General features: G+C 46.1%; 1 protein-coding gene across 2 annotated transcripts in view; it reads left to right on the top strand.

Moving 5' to 3' along the window:
* Positions 1 to 7,286, top strand: part of MBD2 (methyl-CpG binding domain protein 2) — a 62,563-nt gene extending 55,277 nt beyond the window's left edge. Inside the window, exons 6-7 of one of the 2 annotated variants that reach the window (XR_006414864.1) lie at positions 2,253 to 2,435; positions 6,239 to 7,286. Coding sequence is in view for 1 of the 2 variants with exons in the window: in XM_044431555.1 (XP_044287490.1) it covers positions 2,291 to 2,420 (130 nt within the window). In the remaining variant the exon portion in view is untranslated. The remainder of the gene's footprint in view (positions 1 to 2,252; positions 2,436 to 6,238) is intronic. The other variant, XM_044431555.1, reaches the window with a different exon arrangement.
* Positions 7,287 to 18,862: the final 11,576 nt, after the last annotated feature.

Here is an 18,862-nt window from a genome sequence, read left to right as displayed (position 1 = left end):
ATACTCCTACGTTTCAGAGTCAGGAGGAGTGAAGATGGAATTAATTTTCATTCTAAAGGTTTCCTGGAGGAGGTTTTCCTTTTGGCCGTCTCTTTAAAAGTAAGGCCTCCAACCGAACCGTTTGTAGCATTTCCTCCCTGCAAAAGTTAGCAAATTTCCTGTCTGCCTAACTTTTTCTGGCTAGGCGGGTGTGTGGGGGAAAAATGGTCCATGACAATGGGATATGATTCGGCTTCAGTCAAAACCAGCACTAAATCCACCTGCAGAGCTTGCCAGCGGGATCAATGGATGTCATTGAGATTAATAGCGGATCAATACCGAGTTTCCTGCAAAGAGACTCGTTAAAATACTCTCATAACTTGCCACAGCAAGGAGTGTGAATTTTAATTTCTAATATGTCTGCAGATAGTTTCCATGTTGGCACATCCACAGCAGGCCTTTTTCATGAAGTGGAAACTGGAAATGCCCCCTTGCCACCTGCGTGGTCCAGAGATCTTCACTATTTTCCAAGCAGGAGCCAGCTGGGATCCAGTTGCTGCCACTGGGGCTGCTTGGAGGGAACTATGGGGTGTGGCGCCCCTCTTAGCCCCACTCATGTTATCCCCTGTTGTTTTAAGCTCTCCACCCTGTACTGGCCGTCTTTCCCCATCCCTGCCATTCTGTGCCCTTTCTCATAGCTGTATTAAGCATGATTAAAGCATCATCTAGCATGACTCTACGTCTGTGTGACCATAAAAGTGTGTATTTTCCCTCCTTATCCCTTTCTCCAAACATAAAAAGAACCCTACCGGGTCAGACTAAGGGACCATCTAGTCCATCTTCGGGTTAACCAGCTGCCTACGAGAATCCACCAGCAGGACGTGAGTGCAATAGCATCCTCCTGCGCATGTTCCCCAGCAACCGGTGCATAAAGGCCTACTGCCTCTGCTGGTGGAGGCGGCAGACTGGCATCAGCACTCCTACCATCAGCAGCCTTCTCTTCCATGGGTTTGTCCAGACCCCTTTCAAACCATCAAGACCACCCAAGCAAGGCCGCATCCGTCACCAGACAGACCGGTTCTGGTTTGCTTGCTCCTTGAACCTCCGCTCCTGCCAGAGAGTCCACTGCACCTTGCTCAGTGCGGCAGAATCTCCCAGGGCAGGTGCCCAATGTGCTATCTCACCTGTGTGTTTGCTTTCCCCTCAGTTCCTCCCAGCTTCTGCTTGCTCGAGTCTCCAGCTATTCTAGAAAGCAGAGATATTAACTTCCTCTTTTAAGGGGAGATATTAAACTCCTCACTTTTCAGGGCTGCTTTTTGGAGCACCTGCTGCTGTGGTTACTGTGGTTCTTTGTCCATTCTAAATCTCCCCTCTCCCCCCAAAAAAGTGTTGGAAAGGTGGATTCCAAAGGGAACGGCCACTTAAAACTGAGATTACATTGACAAGGGGAAGAGGGTGGGCTTCCTTCTGGGCTTCCTCCCTTCCCCCGTGCTCTTCAGTTGGCCGCTGGACAAACGGCCCCTGGCAACGGAGTGCAAATGCTGTTTCAGGTTGTCAGCCCATTCCCTACCCGCTTCCTTGTTCCCTTTGGCAGCTGAAACAGACAAGGCAATTGACCGGATGGGACTTCTCATATTGGGCAGCCATAAATGCGTAGCAGCACCTCTGCAAAAGACCCACAATACAATAACAAACAGCACAATTTTCTGGAGTCACACCAACAGCAGCACCCCCAGGCCCAAGTGATCATTTTTGAGTCTTCAAATAAAGAAGTAGTAGGTGAATGAAACAGTGCAGGGACTGCTAAGGGGAGAAGGAGATGGAATGGATTCCGCTGTGAAAGGCACTGGGATACCAGCTGGCGAATGGATGGGAAGACTGGGGGCAGCAAGCCGGGGGAGCCCAGCCATCTGTTGGGCGCCTCCTGGGCTCTGCAAACAACTCACAGTGATAGTTTATTTGTGAAGCAATTGGCATGATGGGTAAACGTGGCAGGAGAGGCGGAGAGCCAGGCAGGCTGATGCAGAGCGCTCCGTAGTCCTCGGGGCTGGCTGGCATGGAGCAGCACTGGCACAGGTGGATCTGGCCCGGTTTCTCCCTCCCACCCCCCGCACCCCGTGTGCTGGCCCTGCACACTCTTTTCCCAGCACATGAGCTCTCCCTTGTCAGCAGCAATGCCTGTTCAGCTAGCAGGCCCGTATTTTGTTGACGTGGATCGTCTTGGCCTGCTGCTTCCAATTCCCCGCTTTCTGAAGCCATTTTCTGCATTGCAGAACATGTTTCCGTGATGGCTTTTCGAATTGTTCCACAGAAAACAAGAGGAGCGAGTGCAGCAAGTACGCAAAAAACTGGAGGAGGCGCTAATGGCAGACATCTTGTCACGAGCCACAGACTCGCCTGACTTGGACGAGGTTGAGATGGACAATGGAGAACAAGCATAAGGATCAAAGAATCAGGTACGGTCTGGGCCTCAGGAGGACACTCCATAGAGTGTGGGTTTCCCCATTCATAATCCTGGTTGCTGCTTTCATTAAACTACACTGGCTTCCAGATGAAGCCCGGGCCCAATTCAAGGTGCTGGTTTTAACCTATAAAGCCTGAACAGCTTGGGACCAGGAGACCTGAAGGAGCGCCTCTTCCCTTACATGCCCTCACGCCCCTTAAGATCTGCGGCAGAGGCTCTGCTCCGGGAGCCCTCTTTAAAGGAGATAAAGAACAACTACCTGGATCAGGGCCTTCTCTGTGGTGGCGCCCAGATTATGGGATGCACTCCCTGGAGAGGTGCACCTGGCGCCGAATTTATATTCTTTTCAGCACCAGGTTAAAAACTTTTTATTTAATGGCTATTTTAAAAATTAAATTTTATCGTTAACAGTCACTTTTTTGTTTTTCTATAATTTTATGGAATTTGTAATTGTTTTATTGTTTTAATTGTACGTTGGTGAGCCGTCCCGAGATGCCAAGGCACGTGGTGATGGCATATAAAAGTTTTAAATAAATAAATGAATGAGTATAGCCTGCAAGCAGCGCTTTACAGAAAAGCAACGCGACCTGGTCTTTTTATTCCAGGGTTTGTGGCATAAGTTTCCTTGCCTCTGAGAAGGTGCGGTGCTGGGTGCTGGTGCATCTTTGTGGCATGGGAGATGCCGAACATTTTTAATCCAGACCCCGTTGCAAAGCAACGGGATGTAGGGGAAGCTGGTGCTGTTTGTCGCTGTGTTGGGACTGTGTTGGGTGGTTTTGTTGTTTAGGAAAGCCTGTGCATTTGGTTGGCCATTTAGAACAGTTGCTGCTGTGATACCTGCGGCTCAGGTTAATGTTTGCACACACCAGTCATCCGGGGACACATGGAAGCACTGCATCTCGTGCACAATTGGGTTCCTTTTAATGCCTGCCACGGTTCTAACCCATGAATTTCTGGTACAGGCTGCAGGCAAAGTATCTCTTTCCAAACAATTGCACAAGCTCAATGCAAACAAATGACGAAACCTACCCATGGAGGTTTCCTAACATTCACAAAACCTGGCCAGAAACAGGAAGTTCATCATGATGCTATTAAGGTCACAGAACTGTGACCTTCTGTGAACTCAGTGCTGGACTCCAAGGGCTGAGCCCTGTCCTGGATCTGAGCTGGCTGCCCCTCCAGGACTGCAAAAGGTGCACCAAAGGCAGTGAGGGAAGAACCCTGGGGCCATCTGCCTGGACTGCTTTCTCCTGGAAACTCCCTTCCTATCTCAAGACAAACCCAAACCAAGTTATGTTTGTGAGCCGCCCCGAGGCTTCAGCGAATGGGGCGGCATAGAAGTTCCCTAAATAAAAATAGATAGATAGATAGATAGATAGATAGATAGATAGATAAATAAATAAAACCCTCCTTCCCCAGTGCTTTATTTAGAGGGCTGGCAGTGGAGATGGCTGCTGTCACTCAAGTCTGCCTGCCTTAACATGCTGGCGGCAAAAGGCTGGAGAGAAAGGCCTGCACAATTTCTGGCTGGTGCCAATACTGTCCTTGATGGACAAGCCTCGATATGGTCAGAGGCTTCCAGGTGCCTGCAACTGCTCTTGCCTTTAATGGTTGTGACAACCAGCTCCGGGACCCCCTTCGAGCTCATTCCCAGTGTAGAGAGGGCTTCATCTAGGGGCTGTATAAAATGAAATAAATAATAATAATGCACCCCCACTTGAGAACGTTAAAAAAGACATGCTAGGTAGGATGGAAACTTACAGTCACTTGTGAAAATATTCATTCCCTCTTGACTTCCCCACATTTTGTTGTGGAGCAAGCCATAACTGAGGAAGTGCAGAAGGGCATTTTTCTGCCTCTCCCATAATGCTTGAACCTAGGGTCATCCCGTGAAGATGATTGGTGGGAGATGCAGGGCCGACAAAAGGAAGGACTTGTTCACACAGGAATGAGTTAAACGATGGCAGGAGATGTAGAGATGGCAACCAATTGGGGGAGCTTTAAAAAGCAATTGGACAAATTCATGGAGGTGAAGGATATCTTTGGTTACACATCCTGGCTATATGCCACCCTGTTATCAGAGACAGTATTCTGGGGGACTTGGGCAGGAGGGTGGTGTGGCAGTCCTGGCCTCCTTGTGGGATCCTGTGGGCAGCTGGTTGGCCATTGTGCTGGACACAATGCTGGACTAGATAGTCTGGTCTGGTCTAGCAGAATTCTTCTTATGTTCTCATGAAGAAGGTCTGATCCTGCAGAGTGTGGCTGCAGATGCCTATGGGAAGCCCACAAGAAGGCCTGGGTATAGCAGCTCCTTTCTGCTTTACTTCACTTCTGGTAGCAAAGAGCTCCAAGGGAGCTTTTCAGTTGCCACATACATTTTTCAGTGGGTAAGAGACTGGCAGTTCAATTCTTTGCACGTCTACCCAGAGGTCAATTTCATCAAGCACATTAAGGGTGGTCTCTCTGCTTCAAACACAGGGACTCTGAGGCTGTGTGGAACCTTATTTGGGAAGTTTCTAAAGCTGAGGAACTTAGGGTGGGTGACCTTCCCCACTGATGTTAGTAGATTCCTGCCTTTTCCCTCAGATCCTTTTCAGCTGCCATTGTGGTGGCCTCGTGAGGAACTTTGTCCTTTCTCTTGAGGAGAAGGTTCTATGCCTTTCTGCTGAGGGTCTCACTGAGCATTTTCTCCTATTTTCTCTTGCAACCTTTCTTCAAATTTTTGTAACTTTTCTTACTTGTCCGGCAATCTCTGATTGCTTCTTTTTCCTGAGAACCATTTTGCCTTGAAGATGGCCTTCAGAAGGGAATGGAGCTAACCTTCCACCAACCAAGGGCTTCTCACTCCGCCTGCTTTGCTTGGGTGAGGGACATGTCATCACCTTCCTCACACTGTCAGGCTTTCACCAAACGAGCCAAGAGAAACACCTCTGACAGACTGATGGCTCTTTTCTGGAAGAGGTTATGGAAGATGGTGGAACGTCCTTTTCCTTCAGTGGACCTTCAGCAGTCTTCCATTCTGAGGTGTCTTGTTGACAGAACTGTGTCCAGTAGCTACCTAGCCTTGCACTTTCATTCAGCTCTGCCAGAAAGATAGTTGGACTGGAGCAGACTTCTCTTTGGGTTGGCCCGATTAGTAATCCATTCTGTGTTAATGGCACTGACTCACGTGGAGGAAGTGAGCTTGTCAGTCGCTCGTATGTGTGATGCTCAGAGACCACAAAGAAGAACAGTAGTGACAGTTCTTCAAGTGATCACCTGTGCATTCACACAACCCACCCACCGCCCCCACTTTGGTGTCATCACTGAGCCCGAAGGGGCAGGTTTGCTGTTGTCACGGATGGCGGTACCATTTTTTCGGTTCTGAGGCCACAGTGGAAGATCTTAGTGAACTGAGGGAATAAGGGGAACCCACTGGTGTCATGCAGCCGACAACAGTCGGGGGAGGCTTCCACCAAAAATTCCTTGGCTGGAGAAGCTTCCTGAATGCACAGATGATACTTGAAGCGCTTCAGGGACTGAGAAGCAACCAGTCTTGATTGTCAGCTAAGTGCTTACAGGAATGCAACTTTTGTGAGCCGGGGGGGTGGGGGGTAGGATGAAACATTGAGAGTCTGTAGCCACTCACAGTGCCAGAAGTGCTCCAGAGCCTGCAAGGCTTCTGATTTCAAGCTTGTTTCATGGGTGCCATGTGAATCTTTTGCATAGATTTTAGTCATATGAATAGCCAACATATAACAACACGGTTCTTTTCTGACATCCTGTTTCCCCTCTTTCCTTATACTCTCTTTACAGGTACTTAAATAAAAATACCCCCAGAAGAATTCCTAGAAGCTGGAGGTGCTTTTTTGTTTTCCGTTGGTCTTTCATGATGAGAAGAAAAGAACCTCTGCACATTTATATAGCTTTTTAATAGCATTAAAAACCAATGCCCTTTTTGGGCCGTTATTTTTTGATGTATATATCTTATTAAAAAAAAGAATGAAAGAAAAGAGGAAATGAAAGAAAAAAGGAAAAGCTACACTTTATTTTGTGTTCTCTGACTTCAAAAGTCTTGCTTTATTTTATTTTTAATTTTTTAAAAAAAATATTAAATAATCCCCCAAGACTGGAGCTCAGCTTTCAGTGCCAGGTTGCAGCCCTACTGGAACTATTTGGCTAGCACTAAATAATAGGGTTGGTTTCTCCTGCTTCCTTTTTGTGCATCTGTACGTGCTTGTAACAATGGATCAGGCAAAGATTTCCCACTTTTTTTAAAACAATATTGTGATATGATGTGTTGTACATATATTATATAAAAGATTTTTTATACTGCAGCTGAATGGAAACATCTGTAGATGAACCCTTTATCATTCTCTAAAGAGAAACAAGAAATTATATTTGGAGTAACTAAATTTTTAACCGTGATGCGCCACCATTCAAGGCAAATCTTTCACTTCTCACCATCCAGAGCTGGTCAGATCTCCATTCTGAAGATTTGGAAGAAAAGCTGTCCAGTGAGTTGGGTGTGTCTAGAAGGACTTGGGTTCAGGTTGCTGACCATCTTGTTGCACTTCTAAGGGCCACGGAAGGGGAGCTGCATCCCTGACAGAGGCAATTTTCACTTTCGGTGGGACGGAATGCACACTGTGATTTGTAGAATAGACTTGCATATCCACAGAGGGTGCAGAATTCCCATGTCAGATTTAGGCCTGTCTCACGCCCTCTCCCCCTCCTCTCCCCTCCCCTCCCTTTCCCCTCTTTCTCTGCCTCTTTTCTCCATTTGTAAAATGGGAAAACGTAGCCTACCTCACAGGGTTGTTGTGAGGATAAACCTAATAAAGATTGTCAAGCACTTTTCAAATTCAGTGGTCTGCACCAATGGTCTGCACAGAGATCGGGCAAGGAAAGGATTAGAGGACAGTCACTGGTCATGGGGGAAAGCCACAGCTGGGCAGTAGAGGTTCTGCCCATCAGGCAAAAAGTTCCAGGCTCAGGTTGATCCCTGGTTCCTCCTTTTCCTGACTCCTTGGGTTGCTGCTGCTTAAACTAGGAGTCCCCAGCTGTTTTAGACCCATGGACACATTTTGGAATTTGAAAAACTGCTGTGGGCACCACTACAAAATTGCCACTCTGATGCCTGCCTGTCACATCTGTGGATCTTGGGCTGTGGCTTATTGAGCAAAAGCTTCCGTTTCATGCCTGCAAAATTTCTTTAAGAATGATCTAATTTGGCTAATTGCTGGTGGCACAATAGAGCAAATGCTTCTTTTAAGTTATATTTTAGCGATGCCTCATAGTTGCTTCATTTTGCAAGGAGGTTCTTACACAGATAAATTTTGTACTGGTTCAGTCTTTAATATTCACTGATGTATATGCTTTGCATTCAAATCCGTGTATTTTTATTTTTAAAAAGCTATTTAAAAATACGTGGGGTACCTGTGGGCCCCACACTGGGGACCCCTGGCTTAGAAAATGTCAAACTAGAGTACAAATGTTCCAGCTCAATATAAGGTGGCTTTGTATGTTTTCATGCTAGATTGTCGATGAGAACAGGTCATGCTCATGGCTGAGTAGAGCCACTGGGAGCTGCAGTCCAGTAACATCTGGAAGGCAATACCTTCCAGTCTTCTCCACTAGATGGTCTCAAAGTTGCAGATTACATGCCTCTTTATTTGTTGTAAACCGTCCCAAGACGTCTAAGCATGGGATTGGTATAGAAAAGTTTTACATTCATACATAAATTCGTATCACTTTTTGAAATCCACTCTGCCTTTAAGGCTTGTGGGAGCTAATAGAATATCTTAGCATTTAATCAGGAAAGGAGCCACTCAATTATTTGAGAATTGGTAAATCTTTCATGTCAGGCCAGGCTGAAAGCCAAAGACAGGAAGACCAAAGGGGGAATGGACAGAGGCTCTGAAATGGGAATGCAACTTTTGAGTGTCTTGAACTTGCCTGAATTCTTCTTCAAATGAGGGGAATTCTTCAATTTGTCCATGTTGCTTGCAAGACACAAGGAACTATTTCCCTGCTCTCCCAAAATGTGCAGTTTTGAATAGGAAAGATGTGGATTTCCCCATAGGGATGAAAATGGGGAGGAGGCAGGGCAGGGAAATGCAGTGATGTGCAATGAACAAGTACTCATTTTCAAACAGTGCAGGTTCGGGAAAATTCGGGGAAGAAAATCCAAGTCTTGCATTGCTGCTCATGTTTGGTGTTGGGGAAGGGGCATGTTCAGATGAGTTCCTTGTGAATGGCACCCTTGCATGTCTTCATGGAACTAAATGTGCTGTGGAGGGAGGCAGAATGACCTTGCATGCATACTACAGCTTGTCTGCACGAGTAAAGCCACACAGGGTAATTTATACCCACCTTCCCCAGCCGTGTGATCTCCCCAAGTGTTGGTTATAACACCAACAGGGCCAAAAAGTCTAGGTTGCATTGCCAGCTCAGGGGCGTATATTTAAGAGGATATCTGGAGACGAGAGCTTCTGTCCCAATAATTTCAAAAGCAATTTTCTGGTCTATTTGCATGCTGCCCTCCCTGATTATCTCAAAAAGTTTGCTTTTAAGCTATGCAGGGAAAGATTGAAGAGCTGTTGGGCCATGTGAAGAGAGCTGAGTTAAACCTTCTCACCCCAGCTCTAACTCCCCTTCAGAATCACATTCTGGATGGTAGTCAAGCTGGAAAACCTTTCTGCCTGGCACTGGTACACTCCTGGGGGAAGGACCTTGGCCCCGTTTGGTCCCAGCCTGGCAACACCTGGTCCAAGGGCTGCTTTGTGTATAATTTTCTTCTCTGAATCTGAGAGATTCCATTTGATTGACTGGAGTAATTCTTGTCCCCTGGATATTAAGCTCTCTTTAGGCCCAAGACTTTGTAAATGTAAGGCGAAGGAGACATCCAAACAGCCCTAGGTCTGTCAAAGCCTCAGAATTTTACTATTATATAATTAATATCCCTCTTTTTCCTCCTGCAAGGAACCCAAGGCAGTCAACAAGGTTCTTCTCTCCATTTTATCCTCACAAGAAGCTCAAAGGCAGGCTAGACTGAGGGTCAGTGGCTGGCCGAAAGTCACCCAGAGCTTAGCTTCATGGCAGGGACTAGAAGCCAAGTTTCCCAAGCCCCAGTCCTTTTTTCTGACCATGGTGCTGCACAGGCTGCTTCAGTGTGAAAACAGAACTTGTGTCTTGTGTTTGGAGTAGTGATGCTTGATGACTTTGGTCTTTGCAAGCTGCAGTAAGGACTGACCTGACACACACTTCCTGGGCTTAATGTAGGTAGTAATGTAGTTATCAGTAGGATTTTGCACATCTCAGATGTAGTTCTCGGCTTAAAAACAGCAACACACATCTGAAAAGGGATTTCAGAAAGCAGATTGATTGATTGATTGATTGAATTTCTATGCCACCCAACAGCTGAAACTCTCTGGGCAGTTAACAAATGCATTCAAAAATTAAAAGATACATTTTGTGGCTAAATGCATTCAGAAAGTCATATTCTGAAGGAGTGAGCAGAGAGGGGAATTTAAATGTTTACTTCAGTGCAGAGTTGTGCAGCTTCCTTGTATAAGTGCAGATGGATGTGGAAGTAAGGCAGAATGGATGTAAGACTGAAGCCTTGCAAGAGGGGTGCAGACCAAAAAATGGCTCAGTCCAGAAGTAGATTGATTTGGGGTCTTCTGTCCTTTCATCGCTTTGTTGCTGTACTCCCTACGAAATCACTGCTATCCCACCAATCATAATCAGGCTCAGGGAGTAGAGTTCGACGTTGATGCACCCTTCACGGCTTCATGGTAGCAGAGAAGAGACCCTTTTTGCATGGTGACTTTTCATAGGAAGCACCTGGGAAATGCCATGGTGAACAGCCTCCTGTGACTTTATAATAATATGCATTGAACTGTCACACCTGGAGCCATTTGTCATGAACTCTGCTATTTTTGGCAGACTCTTCTCGCTTACACTGTTTCCAAATCAACCACGGATCAGCAGGTTCTTCAGACATCTTGTTGAACAACCTGCTCCATGGACATGCTTCTGGCCATTCGGATCTAGTGCAGTCATCTTGAGCAGTGACTGTAGGTACATTAAACTGCAGTGTCTCTAAAGAGCTGGGTTACTCTGATCTATTAAGGACTGCAGTGGTTCCAGTCCAGCCCTTGGGGTTAGCTAGATGGCCAAGCCTTTTTGCACTGGCTGGACTCCCTTCCCTGACTATCGATTACTGGCTAGTCTAGTTCTCCATATCGGCCAATTCTAAAAGGTTGAATGGCCACTCCTAAGACTGAGTTGCTAACAGTGAGTACTTGAAGCTACAAGATGCCAGCTTTTATTTGGGGGAGGAGTATTTCTGTCCCACTCAACCCCACCTCCCACTGGATTGTGGTCTCCAAGAACTTCTCTGACTCTGGCCCTCAAACAGAAAGAGGTTCCTCTTCTCTGGTTTAGAGCAAGACTACTGTATGTAAGCCATGAAAAGGGGTATTTGAATGAACCTCAAAGCTGCCTCCAGGTTATTGGAGTCTTTAAATATGAGATACACAGATAGATGTTGTATTAACATGAGATAGTATCAGATGCAGGTGGTGAGCACCATGTTATGAAAGACCTGGGTGGGTGGGAATGCCTCTTCCCTGTGAGGCATCCCCTCCTGTGGGAGAGCAAAGGGGAACTGCTTGGTGTGGTTTGTACGGACAGTATCTGAAGACAAAGTGGAAAATCCAGCAGGTGCCCTCTTATCATTAGGCTCTGCCTGGAATGAACATCAGTGCTTATTTCTGGATGGGGGCAGGTTGGCAGAGTCCGTTACGCAAGCCACACCAAGTGGCTGCCCTCCAAAAACAAGTGTTTCTGCTCTTTTGGGGTTGCCTCGGAGGTGCCAAATTGAATTGGCGTGATGAAAGCAAACTGGCAGGGGCTCCATTAGGTTTCCCCACTATCTGCGTATTGATTTTAGAGACACCGTGTTTACCAGGGTGTAAGTTTGATTGATCAATGGACTGACAACCTGGAAACGGATGGACTGAAATGCTTGAACTGGCTTGTCTTCACTGCAGCCTGGGTGGTGTGGGGGGGTGGGGGGAGCTGGTTGCCCTCTAGATGTCTGAAGCTGCAGTGTGCGTTGGCTCTAGATAACATAAGCGCTGGTGAAGGATGATGGGACTTGTTGGCCAAAACACGCCCACTTCTGGTTTGGAGTTTGGATTGACCAATTTTGAAGGGTAAGTCCCCCACACTCTCACTCTCACTCTCGCTTTCAGGGGGGAGGGAGGGAGGGAGAGAGAGTTGTGAGAATATTTGCAGCTGAATATAATCAGCTAATCCGTTCGAGTTCATCAGCCCGATGTCTGTGTTTTCAAGCGTTCTTTTGCTTCTGAATCTTTTGGTGCATGCCCAACAGGTGTACTTCCCAGCATTTGTCCATGAATTCAGCTCTTGTTAGAGGATGTGTTGGCAGGACAAGTTCCAAGCTTGAGGGGGCCCTCAGTAAATTGCCACCCAGCGACTCTTTGGGGAGCCTGAGAAGGGAACTTGCCTTAGTTCTGGAGGTGGTTCCAGGAGGTGGGCATTTTTGGGAGTGTATTGGACTTATTTCTGGAACATTATTGGAAAAAAGATGGTGGACCTAGTGAATCTTTAGTTGGATAAAGCTGCGCTCTTCAGTCTTTAGGGTTGGGGAGGGGCCACACCCCTTCTCCTAATGGCCCATTCAGTAGAAGAGTTATTTATTAAATGTACATGCCACCTCTTATAATAAGCATTTTGCAAAGCTGTAGCAACCTCTGAGGAATAATAAAGCAATATTGTTAAAGTAAAACTTTGAAAATGTTGAGGCCCCATCGGTGCGGGTGTTCAAGGATAGGCTGGACGTGCACATGGTGGGCATGTCATGAGCGGAGCTGGCTGGTGCCAGAGGTCAGACTAGATGGCCCGGGAGGTCCCTTCTGACTTGCTCTGTTTCTATGTTTCTAATAGTAATTGGATTTTATTGTTTGTATTTTGTTAATTACAGCCAGTGTGGAATAGTCAATTTATTTATTTTATTCTGATTTATGTTGTAAGCCATCCAGAAACTCAAGTAATGAATGGCATACACATTTTATAAACAAACAAACAAACAAACAAATAAAATGTGTCTGATCCAAGAAGATCTGCAATAAAACTAAACTGCAGTTGCTCCCACAAATGGAAGACTCATGGAAAGAACCAAGGCTTGTCTTAAGTAATTGATGAAACTGAAGATGCACAACGCATTTTCAAAGGAAGGGACTTCCATTATGAGGGTGCCACAATGAAGAAGGCCCTGCTGGTGGGACCAGAAGCATAGCCCCCTTAAGGAATTGAAAGGCTGGACTTGTGCAAAGTGGATATTCGTTCTGCTAAAAGACGGCAATGGTAGGAAAAGTTCCACATAGCGTAATTCTGAGAGGCTTGTGACACTTTATGCCTGGATTATACATTTGACCAGGGCTCTCATATGTCACAGTAGTGCTCTAAACATTCCAGTACTCTAAACATGGTGATGAACTTGAGAAATCTGTTCTCCAAACCATCTTTCCAGAGCCCACATTCCTCCTCTTGTGCTTGACCAGTCCTGCAAAGCAAGCCAAGCCAAGAGGAAGTCAGCAAATGCTCAGGAACCCTTGGTTATGCAACTGAGAACCTTCCCCAGCCGCCCTTCCCAGCAATCAAACTACTTTCCTGCTTGCTGCAGGTGACAGGGGTGGGTGTGGAAAAGGGGTGCAGCTTTTTCTCCGCCTGCTGCTGCTGGTGGCGGTGGCAGGCATGGCGTAATGGCACTGCTTGTTTATTTATTTATTTAAAACTTTTCTATACCGTCCCATCACAGAAGTCTCTGGATGGTTTGCAACAGGTTAATACAATACAATAAAACAGAAATAAGAGTAACAGTTGAACAGCATCCCATGTTAAAATACAAAACCACTAAATAAAACAGGTTAACAATTAAAATATTGGGAGAATAAAAAAGTCTTTGTCTGATGCTGAAAGGAAAGAAGCGCTGGTGCCAGGCGAACCTCTCTGAGGAGCGTGTTCCACAGTTGGGGTGCCACCACAGAGAAGGCCCTCCTCCAAGTGGCCACCCTCCTGATCTCTTTCAAGGAAGGCTCCCAGAGGAGGGCCTATGACTCAGATCTCAGGGGGTGAGAGGACACATAGAGGAGAAGGAGCTCCTCCAGGTATCCAGGACCCAAGCCATTTAGGGCTTTATAGGTCATCACCAGCACCTTAAATTGGGCCCAGACATCAATCGGTAGCCAGTGTAGACAATAGAGGACTGGTTTCTAAGATTAAACTAGGGAATCCAATGGATTTTGCAGACAACCCTTGACAAAATTCTTTTTTCTACCTGTGGCCAAAAAAATGGAGAATGCAAAAGTCAAGAAAAATTCCTCTCTTGCCAGGCCATGTTTGCGGCTAGTGCAAATATACGAGTTGGGGCTGCATGGGGAATTATGTGTTACGCACCACTGTTTTTGTGGCATAGTCCACACGAGTGCGCTGCTCACTTCCAGAGCTCTGAGGAGAAGTTCAGGACGCCTGCAGGGGGATCGTGCCACTCAGTGGCCCCAGTAAATGTCTCCGAACCAGCGCAGCCAGCCAGCGGGAATAAATGGTCCTGCCATACAAACTCTCCAAGTAGAGTCAAGGCGAGATTTATTTGCTTTAGTAACAGCTGTGACAATGCAAGGAGACTCTCAGTAGGATGAGATTGAGCGATGTGGCAAGCTGATTGCAAATATTACAGCTCCCATGTGGCGTTGTCACCACATGGAAATATGTTTCAATGGCTTCTAGGAGTGGTTCCCCACTCCACATGCTAGTTGTGTTTGCTCAGCATACAGCAGTGTTTACAGAAGCATTTTCCAGCTCAAATACATTAAGTGTGAATGACAGTGTTAGAGTCAAACAAAAAATCCCCCTGAATTCTGTCCCATTCTTCTGCTGAGCATCCTCAGATCCTCATAGTCAAGGACGATTCGAAGTGGTGATGTGGCAGAGTCCAAAAATGGGACTGATCCATACAGTCTTGGGTGTCCTGTAGAATCAGACTGAGCCCAAATGGACCAGGATTGGTCAATTCTGTCCTAGAGCCAAACATCAAGAAGGTGGCACATGAATTTTCAGTAGATGTTCCCCAACTGGCTGCCTCTCGAACAGGGCAGGCCGGGAGGCGCAAGGCTTTGTTGCACCCTTGGCCAAGGTTTGCCCACTGTGCTTGCTTATGGTGTCACACGCTGCTCCGTGCCACCACCGCAGAGATACGTGCGAACCTCTGTTCCTTGTCGGACCTTGCTAGTTCTTTGGCCTCAGCAGTTACCCGCCCACGCCCATCCCTGGCTCCACCTTGCAGATGTGGTTGGACCCACCCATTCCCAGTTTAAATGCAAGCCACCAACACTTTTCTCTCTGCCAATTAATTCCTTTTTCTCCAAGGGCACAGCTCCTTTTGGCATCTTCATGAGTGTTGCTGTTCACATTGCCTCTTCTCTGTTCCATGTGACAAAATAATATAATTGTTGCCTTTCCGTTGTTCTATTTTTTCCTTTTGCTTTAGGATTTTTTAAAAATTAAACATGGAAGGAATACGTGGCACTGGCAAGTATCTTCTGCCTGAATCTTCTGCCTGCTGCAGAAGTTTATTAGGAAATTGTCCCTTGATTAGCAAGTTGTTTTCTGGTGCTATGGGGAGAAGAAGTCTCAGCATAAGTTGTGGTACATGATTGTGTGTGTGTGTGATAAGAAGATCGTGACTTGTTCATCTTCTTTCAATGATGAAATTAGATAATTAAGCAATAATTGTCTCTTCTCCCCAGCCCCCCTTTAGGGGAAGATAAATGGCTCAACAATAAATAACCAGAGCACAGGCTGAGTGCAGATTCATAAGCACTTTACCCCCTAGCTCGAAAACCTAATGATAGTTAGGCTTCAGTAGCAATGCTAATAATTATTACAGCTATTTCTCTAATTGCTGACTTTCCTGGCTCTAGGAAGGGAAAAGATCTAAGAGGTCATCTCCACCCATTGTCCATGACGGATCATTTCCCGCTGTGACATAATTCCCAGTGGAAGTTGGGTCTTTAATACACAGATTCTAAACAATCACACTTGCAGGTTTCTCCGTAGCTGGTAAGATGCTCCTGGACAATCCCGAAGACTGTGGTGCCACATTTTGTGATTCCGGGCCACTGCCCAGGGCTGGCTCTTCCTGGCCTCTGGAGGTGACGCTTGAGAGGCGGCAGCACAGTTTTGGAGGGGGAATCCGTCTGCCATGTGGCTTGGATCGCATCCTCAAGCTTCTCTACTGCCTTCAGATGGGATGGAAGATGCTGCCCCTTCATCCATGTTGAAGAAAGAGCCAACTGCCATTCCAATCCGCTGTTGAGCATGGATTGAGGAGGGGGTGCTATCCTGATCTGCACCCCGGCAGTAAAATGAATCGAGCCCCCTCTGCCACAGCCCATTGGAATGGCAACATTGGGCTGGAGAAGGAGCTTTGCTTTGTACCAGACAGCTTTCTACATTTGTATTTTGTACTGAATTTTATAGTAGCTGGGAAAGTGATTTTTATAAAAGCAACGGACCGTTTACTCATTTCCTTTCTTCTTAAAGGTGAAATTGGAAGTTCCATCATAATCCATCAGGCCAACATTTTAGCTGTACTCATTGCAACCCCGAAAAGGATTCATTCTAGAGAGGGGGACTTTAGAACGTTACTGAAAAACAATCAGGAATAGAATGTAATACTAACATTTGTCTGTCTGACTGCTCAACAAGAAAGGATCCGAAGTGGTTGTTGTCTGTGATTTTCACACAACTCTTTCTTAGACGTACAATTCTCACCTCCCATACCTCTGGGTCAAATAGTAGCTTATTTCATCCAAGCTGTGTGAAACAGGGCAAGATAACCTCTGTGGCATCTTTGACTTTCAAAGATGATCAAGTTGGCTGGGGTTTCTTGGTCCCCATTGGTTCCAAGGTGGCTTATGATTTGCATCAACAATCATTAGTGAAATCACAATAAAAAAGATATACAAGGGCTCTTCAAAAAGTTTCCACACTTTTATATTTTATAAATATATTTCATATATTTTTTGCTGACGGCGTTAAAAAGTTGGTATGATGCTGGGAAAAATGCATTGCAAAGGAAGGTGACTGTGCAGGAAAGTGTTGGATTTTTTTTTTAATTCTCAATAAATTGGGTTTTAAAAAGTGCAGAATCTTTTTGAAAAACCCCCATATATTTTAAAAAACACAAGTGGTCCAGATCTTTCCTATACAGCAGACAATGGTAAATGGCTGTGTGTGCCCATGTTGGGGGGGAGGACAACCCAGTTGCAGCTTTCAAGGGGTCACCCATCTGCCCGGCTCCCCCTTTTTTCTGGAATACTTCCAAAGGAGGAAGTGCTTCTTCTACCACTACTCTAGGCATTGTCAGTGGATTTCTGCCTAGGTTGGTTGGTAAAGGATGGATCCTGCTAGGCCTAGGTCCAAGTTTAGGAGGTTTCTTGGACAGGTCAGCCCCAAAGCATCCCCATCCTCAGTAGCTTTTAGTGCAGCTGTGTTGAAATATGGTGGACCCCCCTTTCAACAACAACCCATACTCAACCCATGGAGTGTGGGTTCTCATGCCTTCGGAGCTTGTTCACACAGAAATTTCTCTCCAAGATATTGCTCACAACTTGCAGAGTGTCATGAATTCATCGCAGAAGCAGTCGGCTCCATAATGTACTCCTTTTCTGTAAGGAACAACTTTTTTCAGGAAGGTTGCCTAAGGTTGCCTTGTTTCAGGTAAGGACTGCCATTTACAATACACGGAGGAGTTTTGCCAGTCTTTGGTGACATTCAGGTATGTGAGGGGACATGTTGACGACATACAGGTATGTGAGGGGATGTCACACGGATGTGGGTAGAGACCTGTTCTCCCCTGCAGAGGAAGGCAGGACGCGCTCCGACGGAGCAAAGCTCAGGGAAACCAGGTTCCATTTGGATGCCAGGAAGCACTTCCTGACAGTCAGGACCCCGAGCGTGTGGAATGGGCTTCCACGGGAGGTCGTTGAGGCCCCATCGGTGCGGGTGTTCAAGGATAGGCTGGACGTCCACATGGTGGGCATGTCGTGAGCGGAGCTGGCTGGAGCCGGGGGTCAGACTAGATGGCCCAGGAGACCCCTTCTGACTCCCTCTGTTTCTATGTTTCTGTTTCTTTGCCTAAGGTTTCACATTGGTTGTGACTTCAGTTATTTCATTCAAAAAGTATAAAAGTCAGATTTTTAGCCACAAAGTCTCCAGCCCTCCCCCTCTTTTTGGCATCTGGTAACTTCTATTGTTGATTCTCTCTATCTTTTCCAAAGCGATGGAGGGGCAGCCATGAGAAGGTGGGAGCAGAGAAACCCACTTCTGCCGGTGTGGATTGTCCAGGGTAAAATGGTTCCAACCCCCAAGAATAAATGGTAAGCTAGAAGCAGAAAACCACCCTAACTGAATGATGGCTGAAATGTACACATTTAAGCAACCCCCTCTTTTCTTAGCTTAGGCATCTGTAATATTTAAGGACCCAGTGCTGAAGAAAATATGTTCTTCATGTGCCTCTAGAGGTCACTGTAACTTAAACAATGGCTAGGACTTGATGGGCAACAGTGATTCAACATTTTAGCCATGGATTTATTCTTCTCCTTTTTTTCCTAATAAGAGTACAGATCTGTTTGCTTATAACTCCTTGTGATTAAACCTCCCCCACCCCTTCATGACAGCATCTTCCATTAATGTGATACATTTGGAATCAAAAGCTGATCTAATTTCAGATTAAAATGTCTCACAGACATGCATCAAAAATGTTTCTTGCAGCATTTGTTTTTTTGCATGGACATTTAAACCATGCGTCTCAGTCTCCGTGCTCCTGGCTTCTTAGGTTCCCCACTTTACAGATGACATTCACAATAACTGCAAAGATTTCTTTCTCCTTTGCCACTGCCTGGTTTTGTGCTGGGTTACTCCTTTCTTTAGCTAAACGAAATCTTCACTGGAGTCCGTTTTTCTCCACAAAAGTAGACACATACAGGGTGTTACACCAGGTAACTTTGGAGGCAATGACGCTCAAAGGAGGAGCTTGTCCCCTAGATTTCTTCAAAAGGTTTGGGATATTTTCTGGGATTTAACGCCCATGGCCAGAGAGAACAAGCCCTGGTTTTGAGTTCACAAAAACACACACAGCTTATAGCACAGAGAAAGTTTATTCATCAGAAAAAGGCACACAGTTTTAACTCACAAATACTCCTGTTGTATCACAAACTTGGACTTGCACTTGGGTGAACGCTTAGTCTACCAGCTGAAGCCCGAGTGGAGCATCCGTAGGCAACAAGTTGTGCTTGGAGGTTTCTGTGGGCAAAGAGTCTCACTTTGGAAATGCCTCTCTGGCTT

Source organism: Varanus komodoensis, unplaced genomic scaffold (assembly GCF_004798865.1).
Source record: "Varanus komodoensis strain SLA01 unplaced genomic scaffold, ASM479886v1 scaffold22, whole genome shotgun sequence".
NCBI classification, from domain to species: Eukaryota; Metazoa; Chordata; class Lepidosauria; order Squamata; family Varanidae; genus Varanus; species Varanus komodoensis.
Note: the sequence above shows the minus strand (reverse complement) of the source record. Positions and strands in the feature narration are given on the sequence as shown.